This window comes from Paroedura picta, chromosome 2 (genome assembly GCF_049243985.1).
Source record: "Paroedura picta isolate Pp20150507F chromosome 2, Ppicta_v3.0, whole genome shotgun sequence".
Taxonomy (NCBI): Eukaryota; Metazoa; Chordata; class Lepidosauria; order Squamata; family Gekkonidae; genus Paroedura; species Paroedura picta.
Window position 1 is genome coordinate 72115477 of NC_135370.1, and position 25042 is coordinate 72140518.

Consider the following 25042-nt stretch of genomic DNA (forward strand, 5'->3'; position numbering starts at 1 on the left):
CACGACCCTCCTTTATTTGCATGCGGGACGAGAGCTGTGCAGAGAAACGGACTTGGCGCGGGGTCAACTTTCTGCCCCTTTAGCTGAAGCCCCCAAAGCCCCCCGCGCTAGGCAAATAACAGGCGGGGCGAGCAGTCGGTGGCGGTCATGCCATTGGTCATGCTAACAAGGATATTCCAGGGTTACATCCACGTATGTTAGTTGACATAATTGCGTCTCTCTTCCTCCCCGCCCGCCCTTCAGGTGAAGGCGAGAGGCCTGCGTGTGCCAATAAGGCGAGCAGGTGTGCAAGGGGAGGGGCTGCAAGAAACTCTCCCGTTATTAAGCGGGAGTGATGCGCTGCGCCCCTGTGTCTGTCCTTCCTTCCTCCCTTCTGGTCTTTGCGGCTCGAGAGCTAACCGAGCCATGAGTCTCAACTACCACCGCCCGGGGAGTCTGAGCTTCAGCAGCCGCTCCCAGGGCTCTCTTCCCAATCGAAGCTCTTTGTACCGGGCCAGTCCGGGAGGCTTCCAACCGGGTTTTCTCCGTGTATCCTCCGGGGTCTTTCCAGGCTCCCCTCTTTCCACTTCGCCCTCTTTCCTTCTCTCCTCGCTGCCCAGTCTAGAGATCGACCCTAAAGTACACCAGCTCCGAACGGAGGAGAAGGAACAGATCAAAGGGCTCAACAACCAGTTTGCTTCCTTCATCGACAAGGTACAATTCCCCCACCGTGCATTAGGCAGCGCAGCCGCAGTCGTTTAAGTGTGTCCTTGGAGGGACTGAGCAGGCTAGGGCTGTGCAGTCAGGGTGCTGTTCTCAAGCAGGGGGGGATATGTCCACTTGCTGTGGTAAGATGTCTGCATATGATGCAGTTGTGAAGATGACTGAATAAACTTATTTTCAGATCTCAAAAGTGTGTTAGGTGCAATTTTGGATTTGTTAATCCTGATTAGCAGAGGGCCTGGTGAGGTAGAGAACATAAAGCTAGCCTCTGGACTGCAGGCGCAAAGAGCCGAATCTGAATAATTTTCACATTACCTGTGGGGATATGTTAGCCATCCCAAGTACCTATGCAGTCAGCATCCCATATTAACAAATCTATATGTGAATTTAAACTCTGCAGATTTTTGCGGGAATCTACCTTTGAAGCTTTTTTGCTGAACTACTTACACATTTAAAACTGTTAGTGAGTGCTATTTCCATTTTTGTCTGATTTTTAATCATTGGTTTTTAAATGTGTATTTTGAACTGCTTATTCTCTTGCATACAGACTCTCTGCTCTGACTAATGTAAGAGATAGAATGGCATTGCTGATTTGTAGTGTTATAGGTAGATAGGGCCTCTCATGATGCAGAGTGGTAAAGCAGCAGACATGCTGTCTGAAGCTCTGCCCATGAGGCTGGGAGTTTGATCCCAGCAGCCGGCTCAAGGTTGACTCAGCCTTCCATCCTTCTGAGTTCGGTAAAATGAGTACCCAGCTTGCTGGGGAGTAAAACGGTAATGACTGGGGAAGGGAATGGCAAACCACCCTGTATTGAGTCTGCCATGAAAACGCTAGAGGGTGTCACCCCAAGGGTCAGACATGACTTGGTGCTTGCACAGGGGATACCTTTACCTTTGTATGTAGATAGATAGATGATTCTTTTCTTTCACAGGCTTTGAGGAAATATAGTGGTATACAGAAAGCCTCCCATACTGAAACTACTCACCAATAGCAATGCAATACATAATGAAATACAAATGCAAGAAATAATTCCTAAAATTATAATGCCAGTCTACTCAAGTGACACCATCATAGAAGGACCCAATAAGGATGGCCATATTATCAAAGCCTACACATTTATTTGCACATGTGCTTCTGTGATATATCATTTCATGTTAGCTCCTGGATGTTTGGGGTCTTTGACTATGGCAAATGGACTGCTTGTTTGAATTCCATGAAATGTGATACAAGCAAGTAAAAAAAAGGTCTCAGTCTCATCTCTGCCAGGTCAGTGAGGACATGGCCCAGTCTGGTGGATTTCAGCACCATGCAAAAGGCTCAAGCAGAGGGAACTAATTTTACATCTCTGTGTCCATAAAATGCAAACCTGGGCTCTTGCAGGGCCATACAGGTAACAATGGAGTGATTTAATCATTTATGGTCTTCTCTGTTTAAAATTAGCCCGCCTTTTACATGAAAAAAATCTTCCCCCAAATTCCCCATTTAAAATGCGTATAGCAGAGTGGGTTGAAATCTGAGCTGAATGGGTTTATAAGTATTATAGTCAGTTAAGGAGGTTAGAGACCCCCTGGTGGAGAGCAATGTCAAATGCAGAAAAAAAGCCTTGGTTTCTCTGAAGATAAAGAACCGCAGTTCAAAAATCTTTGCAGAGTAGAAAGGAATGCACAGAAATCCCCAAATTTTACAATGTCCTAATCAAAGCCCTCTATTTCCAAGCAAGACGCTTCTGGGAGGTGAGAAAGGAGCAGCATAGATTTGGACTTGTGTTTCTGGATTTCCTCTGGAGTCCATAGTTAGTTAGGAGGTAAATATATAAACCCATTCTCAGGTGTTTTCAAAACCACAAGTGTATAATAATGGAGCTATTATGAACTGGGGATATAACATGGGTTTTATAAATAAAAATGAATTATACCCCCAAACCCCTTGCCTTCCTATGAAGCAACAAGAAATAATATCTGACATATGTGTAGATGGCAGAATCCAAAAGGGGTAGAACTTCGTCCTTACACATCTCTACCTCTTTGTGTCATTAGAACTAAAACTCCAGATCAAGGTGGATCAGTAACCTTGATTTCCCCCCCCCCCCCTTTCTACTTCGATTATGAACAATCTCTTGAGAACAGGATTGTCAGGCCAACTGATGTGGCAAATCCATTCTTACTGCTTCAGTTTTTGCTTTACTGCAGCTAAAGGTGTGTGGGATTATATTCCTGTGTGCACATACCCTAAGACTGAACAGAAGAAACTCCAAGTGTAGCCATCTCTGTAAAAATTATACAGACTATTAATCCATCACGTTTTTATTTCACCTTGCCTAAAGATAGATCACAGTGCTGTATGTGGCTTTCTCTTCCAACACTGTTAATCCCTCTATGAACTCTGCATTTGGTCATTTGCTTTTCATCCAATGTGGTATTTGGCTTCTTGGAACATGGGTCCTCCCTGTCCTCATGCCAGTTTTCTTTGCATGTTTGTTCTCTGCTGTCCTCCTAGGTGCGTAAACTAGAGCAGCAGAACAAAGTGCTGGAGACACAGCTGAAGCTCCTGAAGGGCAGAGACCAGTACAAATCGAATGTGGGGCGCATCATGGCCATCCACAGCCAGCCCCTAAAGCAGCAAATTGATGCACTGAATCAGGACAAGACAAAGCTGCAAAATGAGCTTGACCACACTCAGGCCTTTCTGGAGGAACTGAAAAGCAGGTGGGCTTCTGTGTGTGTGCATGGGCTGCAAGTGTCTGGGAGCAGTCTGCATCCAAGAGCATGAGGAAAGGGAGTAGCCATCTCCTCCCTGGCAGAATGAAGCATTATGTGTGTCTCTGGAGAAGATACATCTTACAAGGAGGGCATTTCAGATGTCTTGAGATATGAGAGCCAGACCATGAGTAAATGACAGAGACTAAGCTCTCCTGGCCTGTGTGCTCCAACTTGATTCCTTCCATTTTCTTCTTTCTTCACCTGGGAGATTGCTTTTCTTTCTTCCCTATAGGCAGTTTGGAGTGGTAGTGTTGTCTGTGATTTAGTTTGTGGAAAATGCATGACAGCTTTTATATGAAAACAAGATGTTATGGGATCCTGGGAGCTCTACCAGTCTTATTTCATACAGATGTCCATCTGATCCTTTGTCGCATATCTAGTTGGGTTTGGTGCCTGCGTGCTTACCATTGGGAGGGGGAGCTCTAGCTTCTGCCTCAGCTCCTCCCTCCCCAAGCAATCTATTTAAGGGGCCTGAGTCTACATAGCCCTGATTTCCTGCCAGCAAGTACAAGCAAATATTTGCCTCATTAATCCCTTGAAATAGCTGCCTGTTGCGGTGGGCTTATCCACCTTGTGAAGGTACACTAGTCACAAAAGACATCCATTTGAAACAATCTTTTTGGGAGTGTCCAGAAAACATTCTGGTTGAATGGCATCCCTGTAAGGCTGAGTTCCTTTTTTCTTCCTGAAATCAGATGGTTAGATACCAGAATAATGGTTAAACCCACTTTTTTTATCATGACTGAATGTCAGAAATTATTGCAGACAGATTAGTCACGTTAACTATATTAACTAATAGGCAAGGTTTTGAGGCAGACTGTGTGCATCTAAATGCCCGTCCTTATTGCTAAGGGAAGAAGAGGCCATTCTGGCAGTGAAGATATTCACAAGACTCTACAGCAAGGATAGTCAACCATGTGGTCCTCCAGATGTCCATGGACTACAATTCCATGGGAATTCCATGGGAATTGTAGTCTAAGAATATCTGGAGGACCACAGGTTGACTACCCCTGCTCTACAGCACCCAAGCCACTATGCTGTGCTTCAGCAGTTTTACCTCATTCAAAGAGGTGATGTGTTCAAAGGATTGCATTAAAAATGGTGAGGTGCTTGGGTATCAAATCAACCAAGGTCTGGCTGCACGAGTTGTAGCTGCTTTCTATTCTGCCCTATTTTTGCCTATTTTGCCGTATTGATGGCTGACATCAAGATGAGGAAATTCTTAGTCCTACCTTATTGGAACCCTTCTAATATTTAGAAGACAGGAAAGTAGCTCTGTCAGGAATAGACAGCTCTGACCTGCATTACGTGGCTGTGGAGAGATTACAAGCTGAGAGATGTTGGGGGAAGTGACAGGTAAATGCTTAAAGGACAAACTATGAAGGCTGGAAAGAGAAATCTGGTAAAATAGCACACTGGCTTTAGACTTAATTACCTAATTTGCTCATGTGAATATTTGTGCGATTTCCCCTCCTGCACATCATAGTCAGCATCTCTGCTCTGACCTACAGGTATGAAGATGAGATCAACCGGCGGAACCAACTAGAAAATGAATTTGTGGTGACCAAGAAGGTGGGTTCCCAAAGTGGACTAAGCAGTAGCTGATGCCTAAAGGACTCGGCGTGGCAGAGTCCCTACTCACTGCTGCAAAATCCACAAGCCTCTTTGTTCAAAGATTACGGTAGCTGTTGTCAAGGTAGTGACTGCTTCCCAGTCCTCTCTTCCTTCACCATCCTCAGATGCTCATACTTACTTCCTCCCTCTTCTGTGCCTGTTCACATCTGATGGTCAGACAGAAGTCCCTGCTTTACTTCCTGCTCCTCTTTGGAACAAAGGGGAGATCTGCTGCAGGCTGCCTAACATTCCTGTCTCAAGATTTTGTGTGACCTCTCCCCTGGAAAAAAAAGGTCCATAATGCACACAGTCTGGGTTAAGGTCAGGGTTAGCTTAGTTTAGGTGAGTGGCATTTACAGTAGTTGTGCTTTCTCTGTCCCCACTCCCCAGAAGGGAATACAGAGGAACATGCTTATGCAGGATTGAAGAACATTATTACAAGTCCATTATGTTGCTCATTTGTGGCATCACAAACTGGCGGTAGAGAGTGTCACCCCCCCGCCGTAGATGAGGATGCGGAGAGCAAATGAGTAGATTACGCCACCGCTGTTACAATTACTGTAAATCATTGGTTTTTATTGTCATTTTATGGTTTTAGGGGACGGGGTTATGTAAGCCGCCTCGAGCCTTCGGGGGGATGCGGGGTATAAATATAATAATAATAATAATAATAATAATAATAATAATCGAGATCTATGCCAGAGGTTGCCAAAGTGTGGCTCTCCAGATGTCCATGGACTACAATGATCATGACCCAGTTCATGGTAATTGTAGGCCATGGACATCTGGAGAGCTATACTTTGGCCACCCCTGGTCTATGGCATTTTAGTTTGGGATTCTTTCAGTGTAATCCTATGCAGAGGTACTCCAGTCTATGCCCACTGAATAACTGTGCATAGAATAGCACTGTTAAGGAAGCACACAAACAAAACAATGAACACTTCCCCCCCCCAAAAAAAAAAGCTGTGTTACACAGTTTGCATGTTTTCCCTTTGTGTTGATTGTATTGACTACAGTGACCCCACAATACCTCCAAGTCTGCAGCACAAGTTATCGGAGAATAATCACAGGCCATATATGCCTGTCACTTGGGGTTTGGAAACTAGATGCATCAAATCAATGAACTGGAAATCTCAGCAGTTCAGACCCAGCTCAGTCCCAGGCAAGCCTAATCCTGTGAGATTTCAGAAGTAGGGTTGGTCCTGGCTAGCACTTGGAAGGGCAACCTCCAAGGAATGCCAAGGTTGTGACATGGGGGCAGCAACGACAAACATCTCTTGCCTAGCAGCCAGACAATCTTAGGATCGCCTGGCTACATTGCACACACGCCATATGATATATAAATAATAAATATTTGACAGTCACTGACAGAAATCTGGTTCTGGCCACAGCATGAGGTTTGTTGACTACTTCTCTCTTTATTTATCAGGACCTGGATGATATCTACTTGCAGAAAGTGGATATTGAGTCCAAGCTTGAGAGCATCTCCAATGAAATCAAGTACCTGAAGCAGCTGTTTGATGAGGTGAGTGCCAAATTGGGGAAGTACACTTGACAGGTTTGCTATTGAGATGGAAGTCAGTGAGGAAGGAAGAATAGAGAGGGATTTTTGTCCCTCACTAAGATCTCTAAGTAACTTAAGAGGTAAGAGTAGGCTAAGCTCTCTCTAACTTTGCTGTTAGAACTAGGCCTTAATCGCAGGTTCAAATATAAACTAGTTATTCCTTTCAGGAAATCCGGGAATTACAGTCTCAAGTACAAAACACTAAGGTAACTGTAGAGATGGACAACAACCGGGAGCTGGAGATGAAGCAGGTCATTGATGAGGTGAAGGCACAATACCAGGTCATGGCTTCCAAAAGCCGGGATGAGGCTGAACAGTGGTACAAAAACAAGGTAAGTGACACATTTACCTCACCTACCTTTCTAATTGTATTGTCACATTGGATATGTGGCCAAGTGCGGGCAAACTCAGAGGACATATAAACAGTCTCACGCAGAGTTATTATTTTGCCACGGAGAAATAATGTGTATATATGTATTAAGTGCCATCAAGTCACTTCCGACTTATGGTGACATTAATGACCTCCAAAGTGACGTAGCATTTAATTGCCTGGCTCAGATCTTGTGAATGGAGGGCTGTGGCTCCTTTTATTGAGTCAATCCTTCTCATGTTGGCTCTTCCTCTCTCCCTGCTGCCTTCAACTTTTCCTAGCCTTATTGCCTTTTCCATTGTTGTCTCATAAAGTGACCAAAGTATGGTAGCCTTAGTTGTGCCATTTTAGCTCCTAGGAAGAGTTTAGTATTGATTTAATCTAGAAAGGAAAAAGCATTGGTACCCTTTTTTCCTCCACTGCTGTATTAATAACAGATCCAGAGCAGGGACTGGGCTAGAAAATAACAGTGGTAGAAATGGTTAATTGCCCTCTCTCCTCCCCTCTCCCAAGGTCACTGCTCCAATCAAAGTCATATGCACACATAAACACATAAAGTTGCTTTTATATTAAATAGAAGTCAGATCACATCTATTTTGGCCTCAGTGGAATATTTACAGGAATAGCAAGGTAGCCCTGGTAGCAGAGGTAGGGGAATATTAGAGGTCTTTTCTGACAAAACTGCTTCAATCTCTGAGTGCAGGGAGGGCCTGTTAAATATTTATACACACACACACACACACACTTTCTTCCTGTTACCTTAGCCCAGGAGGCAGAGGGGAATCTGCATGCATTAGGGATGGCTTTTTCCAGCTCTCCCTTCTCAGTCTCCTTTCTCTGGTTGTCATGACCACCCAAGCTGTGCCCTTCTTTCTATCTGTTGCTTGAGGAGCTTTGTGTGTGTATAGACGTAAGCAGCTACTAACTTCACACACACCTCTTATTGGCCAGCTAACAGTCTGTAGCCCAGTCTGGTGCTCTGGGTAAGAACTTTGACCACAGTCAAAGCTCTTTAAAAGTAAAAGACCTTTGTTTGCCAAAATACAATCTCAATTTGCTAAAGTAAAAGCAATTGGAAAACTATATTGAAACAACATAGAGAATTACGGAATTAAGAAAGGAAACCAAAGGACTAATTAAGTAGTATAGTGTCAGAGACCTAAGCCTGGGTCCCTCTGGGTCACCACTCCTTTTTACCTGAGCAGCCCTCAACCTTGTGGGTCCTCGAGGTTAAAAGCACACAAATGAAGCAGAACTTCACAAATATATATAAAGGTTTATTCAAAAGTATTTTTAAAAGGATATCACTATGCAGTTTGGTATCTATAGCTTAGCAACAGAGAAATTAGAAAAGCTAACTTTTCTATCGAATACATTTAGTATGTGCTGTTGGATAGCATACCCTCCCTCAGCATAAGAATCCAAGACCGTTTCCACATAGAGGCAGACAATGTGTGCCATCTTTGCACGATTGTAAACTGCACGCCTGGCCACTTCTTGATGGGAGATCTCTCCAGCGTTATCCTGTTATCCTGTCATCTCATTGCGGCTTTTCCCTTCCTGATGAGGTGGTGGAGAAGTCGGAAGGGCAGACAATCCACAGGTTTCCCCTCCCTGCTCCTTGGGTTGTCAATCAATGCAAGCCCGAACTCCCCTCACAGTGGTGGCTTTGGGGATTCAACCCCCCCTCCCCCATCCTGAAATTATTATTTTTTAAAATACACTTCCATGTTGTTACGGTATCATGCCACAACAGTATAACATTTTTTCAAGATTTCTTTTTGGGATTCTTCGTATAATGGTCTTCATTTATGTTTGGATAGATTTTTGATAGGCTGTCCACGGTAATTGGATCCCAATGATTGTGTGTTCACAATAAAGATTAAAAACACAGAACTTGGATGCCATGCTAATAGAGAGAGGTCTGCTTCATCACACGCCCCCACCCGACTTTCCCCGTTCATGCCGTACCGCCAGATAACAAAAACATGAATGTGTTTTAGATAGGATTGCTGCCTGCTCCCAGTATTACTGTGCACACTAAAGAGAACATGACAGAACATTTTATTTACACTGATACACGGGCACGTTGCTTTGTGGTTCCATAGCAACACAGACAGTACCATTTTTTAAAATTAGCTATCCAAGAAATAGAGAAGGGAGGATGGGTGTGAGGGCGGGTAAAATGATAGCAAGACTGTCACGCATTTCTTCTTTCAGACAGGGCTTGCCCCTGTTTGTGCCTTGTTGTGTACTGCAACAAGAAAGGGGAAGTGGATTCTACCAGTTTCCCTCATTGCAGGGCAAAGGGGACAAAAACTCACACCAAGCATCGGAGAGCTTTGGGCTGCTGCTGACATAATGAGGAAGCAGCATTAAAACCTGTGAACCATGAGAGGCTGGGCAGGGGCAAATTCCTCATGCGGAAATGGTCCAAGTCATGGCCTAAATCATTCTATACCTTGTAGTCTACTATGATGTAGTATAACATATCAAAGCATAGTGCCTTGGCACAAGCTGGCATCGCTTCCCTCTGCCCTATCCCTAAACATTATAAAGTACGTTACATGCAGCCAACTAGCTCCCTACCTGATTAGTCCTGGTGATGTGCTGCCAGTAGGGAGATACCACTCTGCCAGTTAGGACCAATCAGTTCAAATTCTGTCAATCAGTTCATTGTGTCAATGAGGGACAATCAGTTCAAATCTGCCAATGAAGGCCAATCGTGGGGCTTATCTGTCCTCTCCTTCCTTTTCCTGCTGCTTTCTGGGTGGAAGAGGTGCTGGGCTATCTGAAAGGCCCTGCTGCTGGTAAGTTGCTCCACTCTCAGTCTCTTCTCTATCTCCTCCAGGCAAGGGAAGGAAACCAACTGCTTCCTTTGCCTCTTGTGTTGATCTGAGGTTTCAGCTCTCTGTTGGAAGTAAGCACAGGTCAGCTCCAAGGCAGGTAGACAGAATCAGTATTCCAAAAACAGAATGCCAAGGGACAGACAGAATCCAATGAATGTTAACTCCATCCAGTGAATTAAGAGTTCCTTCAGGCAGTCCAAGGGCATCAGCAAAAGGAGCAGGTCACAGGCTGTGTTCAGATTCAGATCCCTTTATTGGCATAAGAAACCCAGGCTTCCCAGCCTCAAACAAATATAGGCTGTCAGCAGACACTCAGTTCTCAATCTGTGATGACTCTGCAGTCAGCAACTGTCTTGCTAACATGGTTTGGTGCCTTTTAGACTGGAGCTCTCTTCCAGCACATAGCTTACATTGCTGAATCAGCTCAGGTGAGCCAGGTGGGCTGATAAGGCAGGGAGCTGCAGCTGAAGGCTAGGCAGAAGAATTAGGAGCTCCTGCAACAACTTTGTAATCTAAGCCCTTGTTTGTCTGCAGCTGCATTCCCTCCTGCTAGCCAAAACTTTCTGCCTCTTGAACATATGGCTTGGCTAAGCACTCATCCAGCTGAATCTCATGTGAAGCTGGGAGGTCCTGGCAAGGCTTTTCCTCCAAGGAGTCTTCCCTAACAGGATCTGGGCTCATAACACCATCCCATGGCCCTGCATCTTGACATTGGAGCATTCTTTGTTTTCCCCAGTCCTCTGTCTCCTCAGAGAAGCAGCCTTCCCCACCCAGCCTGGTCCTTGGGAGATGTGGGGAGATGGGAAGGAGGCAGCCTCCCCACAGCCTTACCTGTCCAGCCTGTCCTTTGGGAGATGTGGGGTAGGTGGGAGATGCTTGGCCTGACCTGTGGGAGATGGGGATGGGTGGGAAGGAGGCAAACCACCCCATATTGTCTTCCTGGAGCAATCTGGCCTTTCAGAGAAGCGGGGGTGGTGGGAAAGAGGCAACCCCCACATGGCCTTGCTCACTCAGCCTGGCTTTTGGAGTGCTGGAAGAAGGGACAGGAAGGAGGCAACCACCTGTGGTCTTCCCTGCCTGGATGCTTTGCCACACGTGGAGCAGTGGTGTCACCTTGTCATTCCCTTCCATGGAATAGATGCAGTAAGATCTTCCAGGATGATGATGCTCTCTTTACTAAACATATAGGAACTTTATTCCAAAGAAATTAATGAAGGAACCCAAAGCCTACCAGTGTCTTTCACAGCAGTTCCTCTAGCCCAGGAGTCCCAAAAATGTTGCCTGTGGACACCATGACATTCTCAGTCACCATTCCTAGTGCCTGCCAAGTGTTTTTAGAAAGTGGTCAAACAGACTTTATGCCATTTGCTTCCTGTGTTCCCCAGGCCATGACTTACATGCTACTGACTGACAGGGTGCTCGGGCCTTTTAACCCTTCGAAGCTGGTTAGGTTCAGGTTTATTGCTCTACACTCTTTCACCAAACCAATTAAGATGAACATCACAAAATTCTTATGACCCAACTCAGATATCTAAGCCACCTACCTTGCCCTTTCCTGGCAGGTGGCAAATATTTTTTCCTCCTGCCTCTTTGTCTTTGAAAAGGAAGTTGACCTCCTCTCAGAGGTGGTTTATTGCCTCATTTCCCAGGAAATAATGTTTCCCCTGAGACTAGGGCTACCCCATGTGTTAAACAAGGGGTCCTGCATTTCTTCATCACTGCAAGGCTATTTGAAGGGGAGGAAGGAAGGAATCCATCTTCCATTATTCTGAGAACTCAAAGGGTATTCTGCTGCATAACCTGATCGCTTCATCAGTAGTCAGGCACCATCTATCAGTAATAACTTCGCCATGAAGGCCCCCATATGCTAGGGCAGTGGTCCCCAACCTTTTTCGGGCTAGGGACTGGGGGGGGGGAGAGAGAGGGAGGCAAACACACAGGCATGGAGCTTTCACGTCTGCACGTTTGCACCCACCGGCACTCTGGTGCCCGCGCCTCCTCACCGCAGCATGGCGTTCGCTGTGCCAGGAGCAATCAGCTGCCAAAGCGACCTGGGCGTTGGGGAACAATGTGCTAGGGCATAGTTGAAGCATAGGTATCTGGATATAAACCAGGGGTTGACAACTTTTCTTTAAAAAGAGAGCCAGCTTGGTGTAGTGATTAGGAGTGCGGACTTCTAATCTGGCATGCCAGATTCGATTCTGCACTCCCACACATGCAACCAGCTGGGTGACCTTGGGCTCGCCACGGCACTGATAAAACTGTTCTGACCGAGCAGTGATATCAGGGCTCTCTCAGCCTCACCCACCCCACAGGGTGTCTGTTGTGGGGAGAGGAATGGGAAGGCGACTGTAAGCCACTTTGAGCCTCCTTCGGGTAGGGAAAAAGCAGCATATAAGAACCAACTCTTCTTCTTCTTCTAATGCAAGCTGCTTTTGAGTAATGAAACATATCCCAAATTCTTTCCCCTTACCTCCACCCCCCACATCACGTTAACAAGTTTTGTTCTGTCCTAGAAACAAAATACAGACTACAAAGAGTGCCAGAAATGAAATTATCAGCTAAACAGTACAGAGAAAAATCCTATAAGATAAAGTTTGTTTTTTTAGGCTAGAACACGTTTTTTTCACAATCTTCTCCTGTTTTTTTTTTTTTTTTAGGGGATAGATAAGCTGCTCTGCAGCAGCCAAAAAGCTAACCGTAAATCACAAGCTACTTGTTGGAGACAAGTGATATAAATCTTCCAAAACATGCAGTACTCTAGTGTCTATCTTCTTTGGTTTCCCAAACTTACCAATGAAACTATATGTACTATATTTCTGCCACATATTACAAACTGCTTTGTTGATTAGGTTTGGCCCATTTGGCTCCAGTTGGTGATTCTTATCTTTGTCGGCCTGACAATGGAAATGGTCTGGTAACCCTTCAGATGATGTCTGCGTCTGACATCTTTATGGATGCTGACTTAGTGTTACTGTTGATTGAGCTCTCCTGAATCTTCTCCTCACCTCCCAGATTGATGACATGGCTCGTCAGTCTCAGAAGCACCATGATGAACTGAAAGGTGTCAAGGGGGACATTGCTGAACTAACTCGCTATGCTCAACGCATTAATGGGGAAATTGAAGCCTTGAAGAACCAGGTGAGCTGTGTCTGGATGCAAAAGAGGCAAAATTTTGAGGAGTGCACAACTTAAGGGGTTATTTGACCCTTAAAATCTATTCTGTATATTGAATGTATTCTTCCAATGGGCCTTTGGCCACAGTTTAAGGAAGTTCTGTTCAGGCTCTGACTAGCCTGGCTGCAGATGTCCTCTGAATAAGGAAGTGTAGTTGTTGCAAGAAACAAATAAAGGGGTAATTTATCTTTGGTAGACAAATGTCAATAAGATTGTAACTTTAAAATTGTCTATTGTTAACATCCACTGCAAAAAAAAAAAAAAAAAGGAAAAGGGGGAAAAAAGTGCATCATTGGGCAGGTAGTAAACTTTCAGCTTTTAACATAAATCTTTTACCAGAGCACTGACTTCTCTTGAAAGTGGTTTGGGCTGTTTTCTGAACTGGAAGAGCTAAAGTAATTGTGTCCCAGCATTAGCAGGCAGACTCCCCCTGTTGTGCTTTAGCAAGAGATTTAACCCTGTCATCAAGATCATACTTGAGGCCTGCATGTGTGCCCAGTTGCCTTCTATAATCTACTGTGGGTTTTGCATATGGCTTCCCACCAGTTCAGTGGAGATAAAGATCCCAGCTCACAGCAACTCTCTCCTCTTGCGCAGCGAGCTAGTCTGGAGAATGCTGTGACAGTGGCTGAAGAACAAGGGGAGCAAGCTCTGCAGAGTGCCAAGGGCACCATTCAAGACCTAGAGGAGGCACTGAGGCGTGCCAAGCAAGACATGGCCTGTAAAGTGAGAGAATACCAAGAGCTGATGAACATCAAGCTGGCCCTTGATATTGAAATTGCCACCTACAGAAAATTACTGGAAGGAGAAGAGAACCGGTAAGAAAGCAAATCCAAACTTTGGCTGAATTCCTTGCTCTTGGGTGTCACATGTTTGAAAATTAGCTGCCCTTTTACGTAGCTCTAGGAATCACTGGAAATGGTTAATAGTGGCACACAGGACATTGTGCCCTCCTATGTCCTTGTCCTTAAAGCTCCCACCGGCACAGTTTTGCAACCCTATGCAAATTTGATCTTGGAAAAATGGAGAAACTTGAATAGAACAGCAGCTGTGTGATCTACCTATAATATCAGTGCAATCCTATATGCAGTGTGACTCCAGCTCAAACCCATTTATTTCAGTAGGCTTAAATTGAAGTTATTCTTCATAGGATTGCAGTAGGGTTACCTGAGAGATTTCCCGTCCTCGGCTTCTGTGGCCCATCATGACATCTTGCCTCTGTGATTTACTAGGGACTCTATGGTAACATTATAGCATTTCTGGAGATTCCTAGAGGTTCATGGCACCACTTTCAGGGAAAACCTGGAAGTGGTGCCATGGCCCTCTAGGAATCTCCAGAAGTGACATAACATCAATGCCCTGTCCCTGGTGCCCAACTCCTACTGGTTTCCAGCTGCTGGCTGGCAACCCTAGATTGCATAGTGATCACTCTTGAGGATGAACAAGTAAGACTAGAACAGATAATTATGATATGGACATAAATGGACCAAGGAACTGGATTGATATTTGTTCAGCATTTAAGAATATGTCATAGGCAATTGCAGTGGGAAAAGTTCACAAGGACATTGGATCTTTAATGGGGGACTTAGCAAAATCACTTTTCAGATTACAGTATGGTATCTGCTGCTGTTAAAAGTTCAAGAACTTGTTTGCTAGTACTGGGAGAGTGTGATGACTCAACAACAAATTCAGCTGACCCTTTAAGAGCTTTGAGTAACACACAGGTGTTACCATGACTGTGGGGGCAGGGATAATTACTTTTTAAATATTAGCTCATATCAAAAATCTTAAGAGAAAGTCTTTGGAATTTGGCCATCATACAGTGGTGAGGAATCACCAGAACAGTGGGGGGGGGGGGAGAAGAGGCTTTAGAGGGGGCAGAGCATTAAAATTTGGGCCAATGCTAAGGGGAACTGGGTAGGTGTTCACAATGACGACAAAAACAAACAAACCGTACAGACTGTATTCCCCTTTCCCTGTCTGATATCTGTAACCTGGTTTTTTAAATCTCTTAGGATGGTTAGCCAGACCCCAAGTCATCAGCTCAGCGCTATTGACAAGCTAGGTGAGTTGAGTACACTGCATGCTCTGGCCCTAAGCAAAATGGAAACATGGGTACTTCCACAAGTCCCATCAAACCATCCTCATCTGCTGTCCTTCCTCCTATGGAGATTCCTGAGACTGTTGCTGCATCTCTCTTCCCACACAATTTTTCTTTGAATCCTTTCTCAGTTTCCTGGGTCTCCTTAACTTTGCGGCTGAGCATGATCTCTGGAGTGGAAAATCCAGAATTTCCTTTAACTAATTCTGATGTCTAGTGTATCTGTATTTTAAAACAGTGGCCCCCAACCTTTTTATCACCGGGGACCGGTCAACGCTTGTCAATTTTACTGAGGCCCGGGAGGGGGTAGTCTTTTGCCGAGGGATGTCGCCACTGCCTGAGACCCTGCTTGCTTTTTTGCCGGTGCCCCTGACTTCCCGCTGCCCACTGGGGGGCGCTGCCAGCAGCAGCTGCACAGTGCCATGCAAGGGGGAGCCCCAGCTGTGGCAGCCACCGGAGAGCACCAAAGGTGAGCCAGTGGCAGGGCAGCTGCCGGGGAGGAAGATGAGGAGGACCCATGGCCTGGTACCGATTGATCTACGGACTGATACCAGTCCCCGAATCGGGGGTTGGGGAAAGCTGTTTTAAAATATTTGCTGAATGTGTGATAGTGGTATTTAACTTCAGTATTTTATAATAACTAATTTCAGTATTTAACTGTAAAAATACAGGAAAAACTATCAAGAGGTGCCAACAAGTCTAATGCATGCAAATACTTTTCTTTAAAAACAAAACAAAATTTGAATGAGAAGAAAAAGTATTTTAACAATTAGCACAATTATAACTAAATTATAACAGCAGAACCCAGTGCCTTTGTGGCAATGACAACTCATCAGGACTGATGTGATATACAGAATCATGATTGAAACAAGAAGAAGAAGAAAAAGAACAGTTGGTTCTTATAGGCCACTTTTCTCTACCCAAAGGAGTCTCAAAGAAGCTTATGGTCGCCTTCCCTTTCCTCTCCCCACAGCAGATACCCTGTGAGGTGGGTGAGGCTGAGAGAGCCCTGATATTACTGCTTGGTCAGAATAGTTTTATCAGTGTTGTGGTGAGCCCAAGATTACCCAGCTGGTTGCATGTGGGGGAGCAAGGAAATCAACATGGCTCACCAGATTAGAAGTCCACACTCCTAACCACTACACCAAGCTGGGCTGCAAGGGGAGGTTACAAGTCCAGCACAACCAGTTTAGTGTACACAATGTCAAACAGAACCCAGTGCCACTGTGACTTAAAAGAACATCTCAAAGTACAAGGTCACAACAAATCCAAACAAGGGGGATTTTGCAAGCCTTGTGTAAAAAATGGGAAGGGAACACAAAGAAATGCTGGCAAAGTTGGGAATAGTAATTAAACCAAAGGACACTGGAACACTTATATTTCAAGATTGCTGAATCTAGCATAACAAGTAGATAGACAATCTTCAATCTTCAAATACCATTTCTTTAATGAGCAGTATTATGTAATGACTAGAAAAAAAAGCCCATTTATAAAAATGGGCAGAGAGCAGGCATAGTGCCAGGGCTCCGTACCTGGGAGCTCGCAGAGCAGCTGGTGGGGACAGGCTGGTAAGCGGCGCGGTTTGGAGGTCCGGTGGTGCAGGCGATGGGGAAGGGAAGCACGCATGCTCGGGAGTCTGGGCATGCGTGCTGGAGCTAGGGGCGGGGGCGGCGCGTCGGGGCAAGCAACCAGGCATGCGCGTGAGTCCGCGCATGCCTGGTTCATTCACGTGGGCTGCTGGCCAGCGGGCAAGCCCCGCTGGCTGGCGGCGTGGCGAGCAGCACAAAGGGAAGAAAGGGAGAGGGAGCAGGAGGCCCGGCAGAAGGTGAGTGCGGAGCAGGGAGCGGCCGGGGAAGGGTGAGTTGGTGTGGGGTTAAGAAGTGTGGGGACAGGGGCTGGGGTAGAGGCGGCAGATGGCTTTTGGGGCGTTGTGGCGTGTCGGGAAGGGGTTTGCGGAGGGTGGGCGGGTGAGCGGGCTGCGGGTGGGAGGCGGGGTGGGTTGTTTTTTGTTGGGAAGCGGCGGGAGGTAGCGCAGGGGTCTGGGGAGGGTTTGGGGGGTTGGGTGGCGGCGGGTGGGTGTTGGAGTGTGTGGCTGGGTGGGTTTTGTTGTTTCGGGAAGCGGCGGCGGGTTGGGAAGGGGTCTGGGGAGGGTTGGGTGGTTGGCTGGCGAGGTTGTGTTATTGGCGGCGGGCTGACGCGGCGAGAGGCGCTTCGCGCTTCTCGCCGCGTCAGCCCGCCAGGCAGGCTCCCTGGGTCGGTGGCCGGGAGGAACTGGGTCGGTGGCCGGGAGGAACTGGGTCGGTGGCCGGGAGGAACTGCGAGCCGCGCTGCGCGCGGCTCGCAGTTCCTGGAGCTGGGACTCGGAGGGACCAATCGGCAGGCGCTTCGCGCCTGCCGATTGGTCCCTCCAATTGTCTGTCGTGAGGAAGGGTCCAATCCGGACCCTTCCTCATCACAGACACATCCCGCCTCGGCAGGCCTTAACGAATTATTTAGTCCGTGGCGCCCGTGGCGCCACGGGCGGTTTAAAGATTCCCAATGAGTTTCGCTAAATAGCACTTTCTCAAGGGATTCCAAAATTGAAAATCAAGGGGCTGCAGAAATATTCTACAATAATTGAATTTCTTATTGTACTGATTTTCAATTTTGGAATCCCTTGAGAAAGTGCTATTTGGTGAAATGCATAGGGAATCATTAAAGAACACTGCCCATTAAAGAAATTATATCTGAAGATTGAAGACTCCTTGTCTATCTACTTGTTATGCTAGATTCAGCGGTCTTATATTACCATATAGGTGTCCCAGTGTTCTTTGGTTTAATTACTATATTGTATTTTTCACTGGGTCCCACCCTGCTGTTTCTGTAATTGCTTTGGCAAGAGGATGGGAGCCATCCTCTTGGAACTGACAAGACTAGTTTGAAACTGTCAAGAGTGGGAGGCTGAATAATGCTCCCCCCCCCCCGGTTGCTTTGAAATTTGAGAAACATATTGTTTCACCAGAGACAGTCTGCCTGGAAATTTATCCATTCATGAACTGCTGTAAACCTCCACAAACTGCTTTAAAGAGCTGAAACATTTGTGCTGTCTGCCACAAACATCAGTTCACAAACCAGCAAAAATTTGTCATGAAGTTTAATTTGTGAGCCAATTTGCACCCATCCCTCATGTAGATGTGTTATTCAAAATCTGTAAGGCTGAACTATGACCATTTGGCTTTAGCCTTGCTCCTGTGCATGCGTCCAGGTGTAGGCACATACATCTGCATGCCACTGAAGAAGATCTGGACCCCCCCCCCCCGCCATTGAGCCCTATTGGGCTACCAGGGGCAGATTAAAGAAGATCAGCCCCTCTGTCCACCCTGAGGTTTATGAGTGGTTAGAATTGGGTCGCTTTGCCGCTGAGTGCTGGAGGGTTTTAAGGTTGATTGGTTGATTTTCGACTGTTTTAATTTGTTTTATGGGTTTTATGGGGGGGTTATGCTTATTGTTAGCCGCCACGAGCCTTCGTGGGTATGGCGGGATAAAAATATAATAAATCATCATCATCATAAGTCTGTCATTTCAGGAGAAAGATCTATAGGCGAAGGTCAGGGCTCTTCTTGCTAGTGCTCTTTGCCTTGCCTTCATTTATGCAGGAAACTACTCTCTAGGGCTTATTTCCAGCATAGGCAGAATTATATTGAAGTCATTCACATGGTGAGTTCAGCATGATTCTCTGTGACTGCAAAAGGAAATGAAAAGGTATCTCAGTACTGATGCTGAATGATGGGAATTCATATCAATCCATTCCATCTCCTTCAACAGCACTATTTACAGTCATTTAGACCAGAACAATAAATGCTGGGGCATTCCTTCTCCTTCACCTCGCTATCTCTGCTTCTCTCTCATTGTACTGATGTTCACTTCCTAGCCCAGTCCAAAAAGGATGAAAGAAGAGAAATGCACATGTGAGACTATTTGAGCACAGAGCGTTCTTCCCACTAGTATCCTTGTTTCATCTTCCTATCCATCAGAAAATGTTGAGTTTCAGTATGTGGGCTGCCTTTCTCTCCCTAAGCAAATTTATGTAAATTGTGTGGCGCAACTGTCAGGCCTTCTATCTTCTTGCTTATGTGGAATCCTAGCTTCCAATCCTGTGGTCTTTCTCAAATCACTTGGGGGAATCAATCAAGAGTCTCTTCCTTAAAGCCACCCTTCTCTGATCTTTTAACCCAGATTTCTAAACCCATCCATTGCTTATGCAGCTGGGTTCCTGACACAACCTGCCTACAGCAAGGTCACTGGGAATGCCAACAACAGTTCATTGAAGAGGCCCTTGCTGATCAAAACCATTGAGACCAAGAATGGGAAGATTCTGTCAGAGGCCAGTCACTTCTCAGAGCAGTAGCAGAACCCACCAAAGGGGCAGTTGACTTGAATGGTCAAAATAAACAATTGTTTTAAAGCCTCTCATTCATGATCTCTTCTTTATTGCCCAAGCAGTGGTCTCCTGTCTCAAGCCTAGAAGCTATTACTGGTAAGTGGGTGTGGGAGAAGCATTTATGTAATATTCATGGTAGCATGTCAGGAAATGTATAGTGTAATCCATCCCAGCTTCTTGCTTAAGGTGCCATAGAAATTCCATTTGCTTTGACCCTGTTCTTCTAGACGCTGTTTTCCTTTCAGGATTTGCGTCATAGGATTATTCTTAATTTACAATGACACCAGAGGTTCTGACCTCCTAGATAATGTGTATAAACAGAATTCTCCAAACACACAAATTCCTAAACTTGTAGGGAGGGCAAAGAAGGTAGGAGATGGAGACTGAGAATCTCTATTATATACTATTTGCCCTTGGACATTTTACAGACTGGTTAAAAATGTTCTTGGATACTGGACAAGGATGAATTCCTGTCTTGTTCAGACATCTGGTGACTAGCATTGCTCATTGCTCCCTCTTCCAGTCCAGTGTCATACTAAGAAGGAACTAGCCCAACTATTAAATGTTCTTTCTAGCATATAGCCCAGCGTTGGTAAATAGGGTAAGAAAAGCGAACAGAAGGAACTTAAGCAAGGCTACAATTTAGAATCCCTAATTTCTAAATCTGTAAAACTCAACTATTTTTAAAGGGTTGAGCGTAGGATTGAGATGTGCTTCCCACCATCTGATAAGGACTAAAATTTAGAAACCCATACGTCTTATACAACTGGGCCCAAGTTTTTTTTTTTTAAATAAAATTAGGTATGGTAACCCGGGCAGTTTTTCCTTCCCCTTGTTTACTTCTTTAAATCATCTAGGATGGGAGAGATGGGTGTGGTCTTTGGGCTCTGGTTGGATTAGACAGCCTTGTTATCCTTACTAATTGGTTCTCTAAAGGACCCAGATTTTCTTGTTCTCTCCTGTTCAAAGATATATGAAACCAGCTTTCTGAGAGCACATAGGAATGCTGCCTTTTGGTTTAAGCATTACAGAAAACATTGTTTTCATTGCAGTTCCTGCTCAGTAAAAAAAAATGCTTTCCATATGCTGTCCTGCATCTTCCAGAACATGCTTCTCCTGTAGCCAGTGACTCACATCATCTATGTGATCATGCTTTCTCATTTGACAGAGCCTGTTCAATGTAATAATTGTCATTCACTAGCCTACTTTGGCCACCTCGTGAGAAGGAAGGACTCCCTGGAGAAGAGCTTAATGCTGGGAGTGACTGAGGGCAAAAGAAGAAGGGGACGACAGAGAATGAGGTGGAGTCACTGAAGCAGTCGGTGCGAACTTAAATGGACTCCAGGGAATGGTAGAGGACAGAAAAGCTTGGAGGATCATTGTCCATGGGGTCGCGATCGGTTGGACACGACTTCACACAACAGCCTAAACAATTCTGTACACATACACTTCCCTTTTTGATTTCCTCTAGAAAGCCTGTTTTTGCCTCATTTAGTTTTCTACCAATCAAGGTGGCTCTGAGGAAATTCTGCCCCTAGATCTATTCATCCAGTTGTACGAGGTGTGCTTGCAGAAGTATTCACAGAGACCTTCCCCTTAGATTGTCCTGCAGCACAATCTGTAAAAAATCACATGAAGTGAGGATGTGTGCAAAACTAGGTCAGAAATGGCTGTTAGTGTTTAGTGGAACTATTTGTTGGGAGGTTTCCCTTAGGACTATGACCACCCTGCATTGTTCATTTGAGCTGCCATATTTCAAGGTGGCCATTAAGAGAATAAGTGGAGAATCAGTAGCTTCCTTCTATGGCCCTCTCACCAAGTCAAAATGTGTATTTGAGAGTATATGAAATTTTAACAGAATTACAAAAATTACTACAGGAACTTTTAAAACCAGAGATTCCTACTTTGCTCCTTACAGTAAATATTGTCCTTGAATTGAGTTACCCCTCTTCAGGATCCTGATATGCTCCTAATTCATAAAGGGTGTTTTCTTTCTGGGTAATTATACACGAAAGAATTCAGAATCAGGGGAAGGCCAAAGCCTCTATGTTTCATCAGTAGGTGTTCCAAAGCATAGGTCAGCAACTAGGGAAAACCAGACTCTGGACTACATTGACTATTCATCTGACCCAATAAGCTTCTAATTTTAATAATGAAAAGTCTGTTCTGAACCAGAAAGAACCTTTGATAGAAATAGCTGAGGCAGGCTAGGAGGCCAGAATTTGGAATACTATAATCTTTGGGGACAGGGGTGACTGCCATCACTGTTGTTCCTGCTTTAAGGTAGTTAAAAGTAAATTGAAGCACTTCTCTTATTAAAAGAGAAAGGTTACGTGCACAAGATCTTCACATATTCAATAGTCCTTTCAGAATTTTTTGGAAGAAACCTTGGAAGAAAAATGCTCTGCAGCTTAGGTCTGTTTGCAAGCAATGAGTACTGAATTATCTCTGCTCATGAGTGCCTTGGTGCCACAGAAGTTCATCAAATGCATACCACCACTTATATGCGTTTCCACACAGACACCCTGCCCTTTGCTCACACAGTGACAAAACTCCCACCCATACTTTATTGAAAAATAATGGCAAGATGGAAGGGAAGAAGCAGTTCAGTGAGGGTTACCACCCTAAAGGTGGAGTTCTAGAATTACAGCTGATCTGCCTACAGAGATTTGTTACCAGATCCACTCATCAGGCCGGCCATACACTTGACTTGATCTTCAGTGCTGGGGTAGAGATGGATCTGATGGTGGCTAACCCCCATCCCATGGTCAGACCACTACACCCTGAAGGCCCAGCTCATGTACCCTGTGGCACAACTGGTGTGGAGTTACAGCCTGGGTTGTCATCAATATGCAGATGTCACCCAGCTCTATCTCTTCTTGGATGGCCACCTGGACTCCCCACTGGATACATTTGCCAGATGTTTGGAAGCGGTTGCTGGAGTAGACTTACCTGAAACTGCTCCTCCAAGATGGAGGTTCTGTGACTGGGCCAAAAAGTAATGGGATAGGAAATACATCTACCCACCTTGGCTGGGGTGCACCTTAACATTGCTCCTTCAGCCAAGAACGTAGGTGTGGTCCTGGATGCCTCCCTTCCAATGGAGGTCCAGGTCACCGGTGTAGCCCGCATGGTGTTTTACAATCTTCACCAGGCGAGGCTACTAGTCCCCTACCTGCCCATGCACTGTCTAGCTACAGTGATCCACGCAACAGTCACCACTAGATTGGATTTCTGAAACTCACTCTATGCGGGCCTGCCCTTGTTTTTGACCTGGAAACCGCAGCTCCTAGAGTCCTCACTACATCTTGGAGGACCCACATCCAGCCAGTGCTGAGGCAGCTGCATTGGCTACTAGTCATATCCCAGATCAGATTCAAGGTGTTGGTATTAACCTTTAAGGCCATCTGCGGCTTGGGCCCTGCCTATCTGAGGGACTGCTTATCTCCTTATGCCCTCCGCAGGGCTCTTTGCACTGTGGGTGCTAATCTGCTCATGGTCCCTGGCCCCAAGGAAGCATGCTTGACCTCTACCTGGGCCAGGGTTTTTTCGGTCCTGGTCCTGACCTGGTGGAATGAGCTGGAAGAGCTGCATGCCCTGTAAATCAGAGCTGCCAGATCTTTGGTTGAGGCTGAGCCTAGGAAGAACTTGGGCCTCTCCTCTGGACAATGCTTAACATCATTCAAACCCACCCTATGGTGCTGGCTGGGATGAGGTTGGGAGAGGGTAGCTGAGGGATTATGCCCCTTCTTGGGTTTGCTTTAAGGGGAGTGCTGACTGGTTTTATTGGGGTTTTATGTAGCCCACCATGAGACTACAGAAAGTGGTAGAATAGAAATACAAATAATAAATATATACAGAGATCAGTTCCCCTGGATGAAATGGTGTTGAAATATGCAAGATCTGTAGTGTGCATTATTCCAAAACACATGAATAGTATCCAACAGCAGACATTGGAGATGTGCATTTAGCATATTTAGGTCAGGAACTTGTGTGTCCTGATTGGCTCAACTGGAGACTTCCTGCTCCATTCAGCACATTTCCTCCCTGCTAGCCTCCAAAACAGAAGAATGACTGCAGATAACAGTTAGAGGACTATCTCTATTCTCTCTTTCTACACAAAGTTTTTCTCTTCCTAATAAAGCTATTTTATTCTTTTAAGCAGTCTGGTACTTGACCCTTCTTTGTAAATTTAAACTCTGCCGACAAATGGCAGCTTCAGAAAGCAGGCTGTGTGGTACGACATCCCAGCTGAACTCCCTTCCTTCCACCTTCCTTCCACCACCTCCAAATCTCCAGGAGTTTCCTGCAAGATGGAGTTAGCAGTCCTGGGTCTAGTGTAGATTTAAGATTGCTCACTCCAGGTTTGACAATTACTAGGGATTTGGGAGGTGAGCTGTTGAGGGGAGGGACCTCAGCAGTCAGCCACTGACAACAGGAAACAAAATATTGAATTATCAGTTTGGATTTGAAAAGCAGTCTTTAAGTTCTTCTCTTGCTTTGCCATTGAAAGACGACACGCTTCGCAAATTGTATATCAAGTGATCCCAATGTAATGGAAGTGCAGTGATCCCAATGTAATGGAAAAATGCTCAGAGGTAAGTGGGAGGAAAAAATTTGGGTCTAGGGGGCCATAATGCAGAGGATGTCTTTGTGATGTTTATTTCCCTTCTTGCCATCGGTTTTAGGATATTTTGCCTTATGAGAATAGCATTTGCACAGGAAAACGATCATCCCTCACAAAAGCTATGTTCTTTACAAATGTGTTAAAATCTCTGTCCCCACCCCCATCCTGGCCAGTGAGTCAGAAATGTGGTTGATCTAACCAGCTCTTTGGAAAGCAAGAATTATCAGTGCACCTCTTTGGTGTGTAATTCTGCTTATTAGAAAATGTACCTACTGAGTCACTCTTTCCGATCCCCCATATGACCTTTTGGAACTCTATACCAAAATGATTGCCCTATCCTAATCCTAATGTCTCACAGAATCTCAACTGTGGCAAACTTTCCCCTTTGGATTAGTTACTATACTACAAACACAAAATAGAATTTGGTTTGGGCTTGGATTTGTTAATGGACATTTGTATCTTACGTTAGCGATCCCCAACTTGTGGGCTGCGGACCACATGTGGTCCTTCGACTAATTGGAGGTGGGCCCGGAAGGACGCCTTCTCTCTCCCCCCCCCCGGCCCTTTACTTCATCCCCCCCAGCCCTTTACAACACACTTCATTGTTGTGGCGTGTCTGTATCTTATTTTGAAGGGATGCTTAAACATTACCATAGCGATCAGAAAGCGCTAGGGCAGTGGTTGAGAGTAGAGGAGTAAACTACCCCCCACCCACCAGGCCTCAGTAAAAGGTGTTGAGTGGTCCCCGGCGTTGAGTGGTCCCCGGTGATAAAAAGGTTGGGGACCACTGTCTTACGTGATGAGTTATATTTGCATAATGCCTTTAAGAACAGGTGTAGGATAAGACCCAGGGTGAGC

General features: G+C 45.5%; 1 protein-coding gene across 2 annotated transcripts; it reads left to right on the plus strand.

Annotated features, from left to right (window-relative positions):
* The first annotated feature begins 39 nt into the window (after positions 1-39).
* On the plus strand, positions 40-19589 carry LOC143829544 (keratin, type II cytoskeletal 8-like). 2 transcript variants are annotated; one of them, XM_077320650.1, is made up of 9 exons: positions 40-693; positions 3200-3408; positions 4974-5034; positions 6506-6601; positions 6808-6972; positions 12875-13000; positions 13634-13854; positions 15052-15101; positions 19382-19589. In XM_077320650.1, exons 1-9 carry the CDS (start codon positions 406-408, stop codon positions 19522-19524), a joined length of 1359 nt encoding a protein of 452 aa, XP_077176765.1. In that variant the 5' UTR covers positions 40-405; the 3' UTR covers positions 19525-19589. The 2 variants fall into 2 exon arrangements, with proteins under 2 accessions (XP_077176765.1, XP_077176766.1); XM_077320651.1 differs by having other exon boundaries at positions 41-693; positions 19353-19589.
* Positions 19590-25042: the final 5453 nt, after the last annotated feature.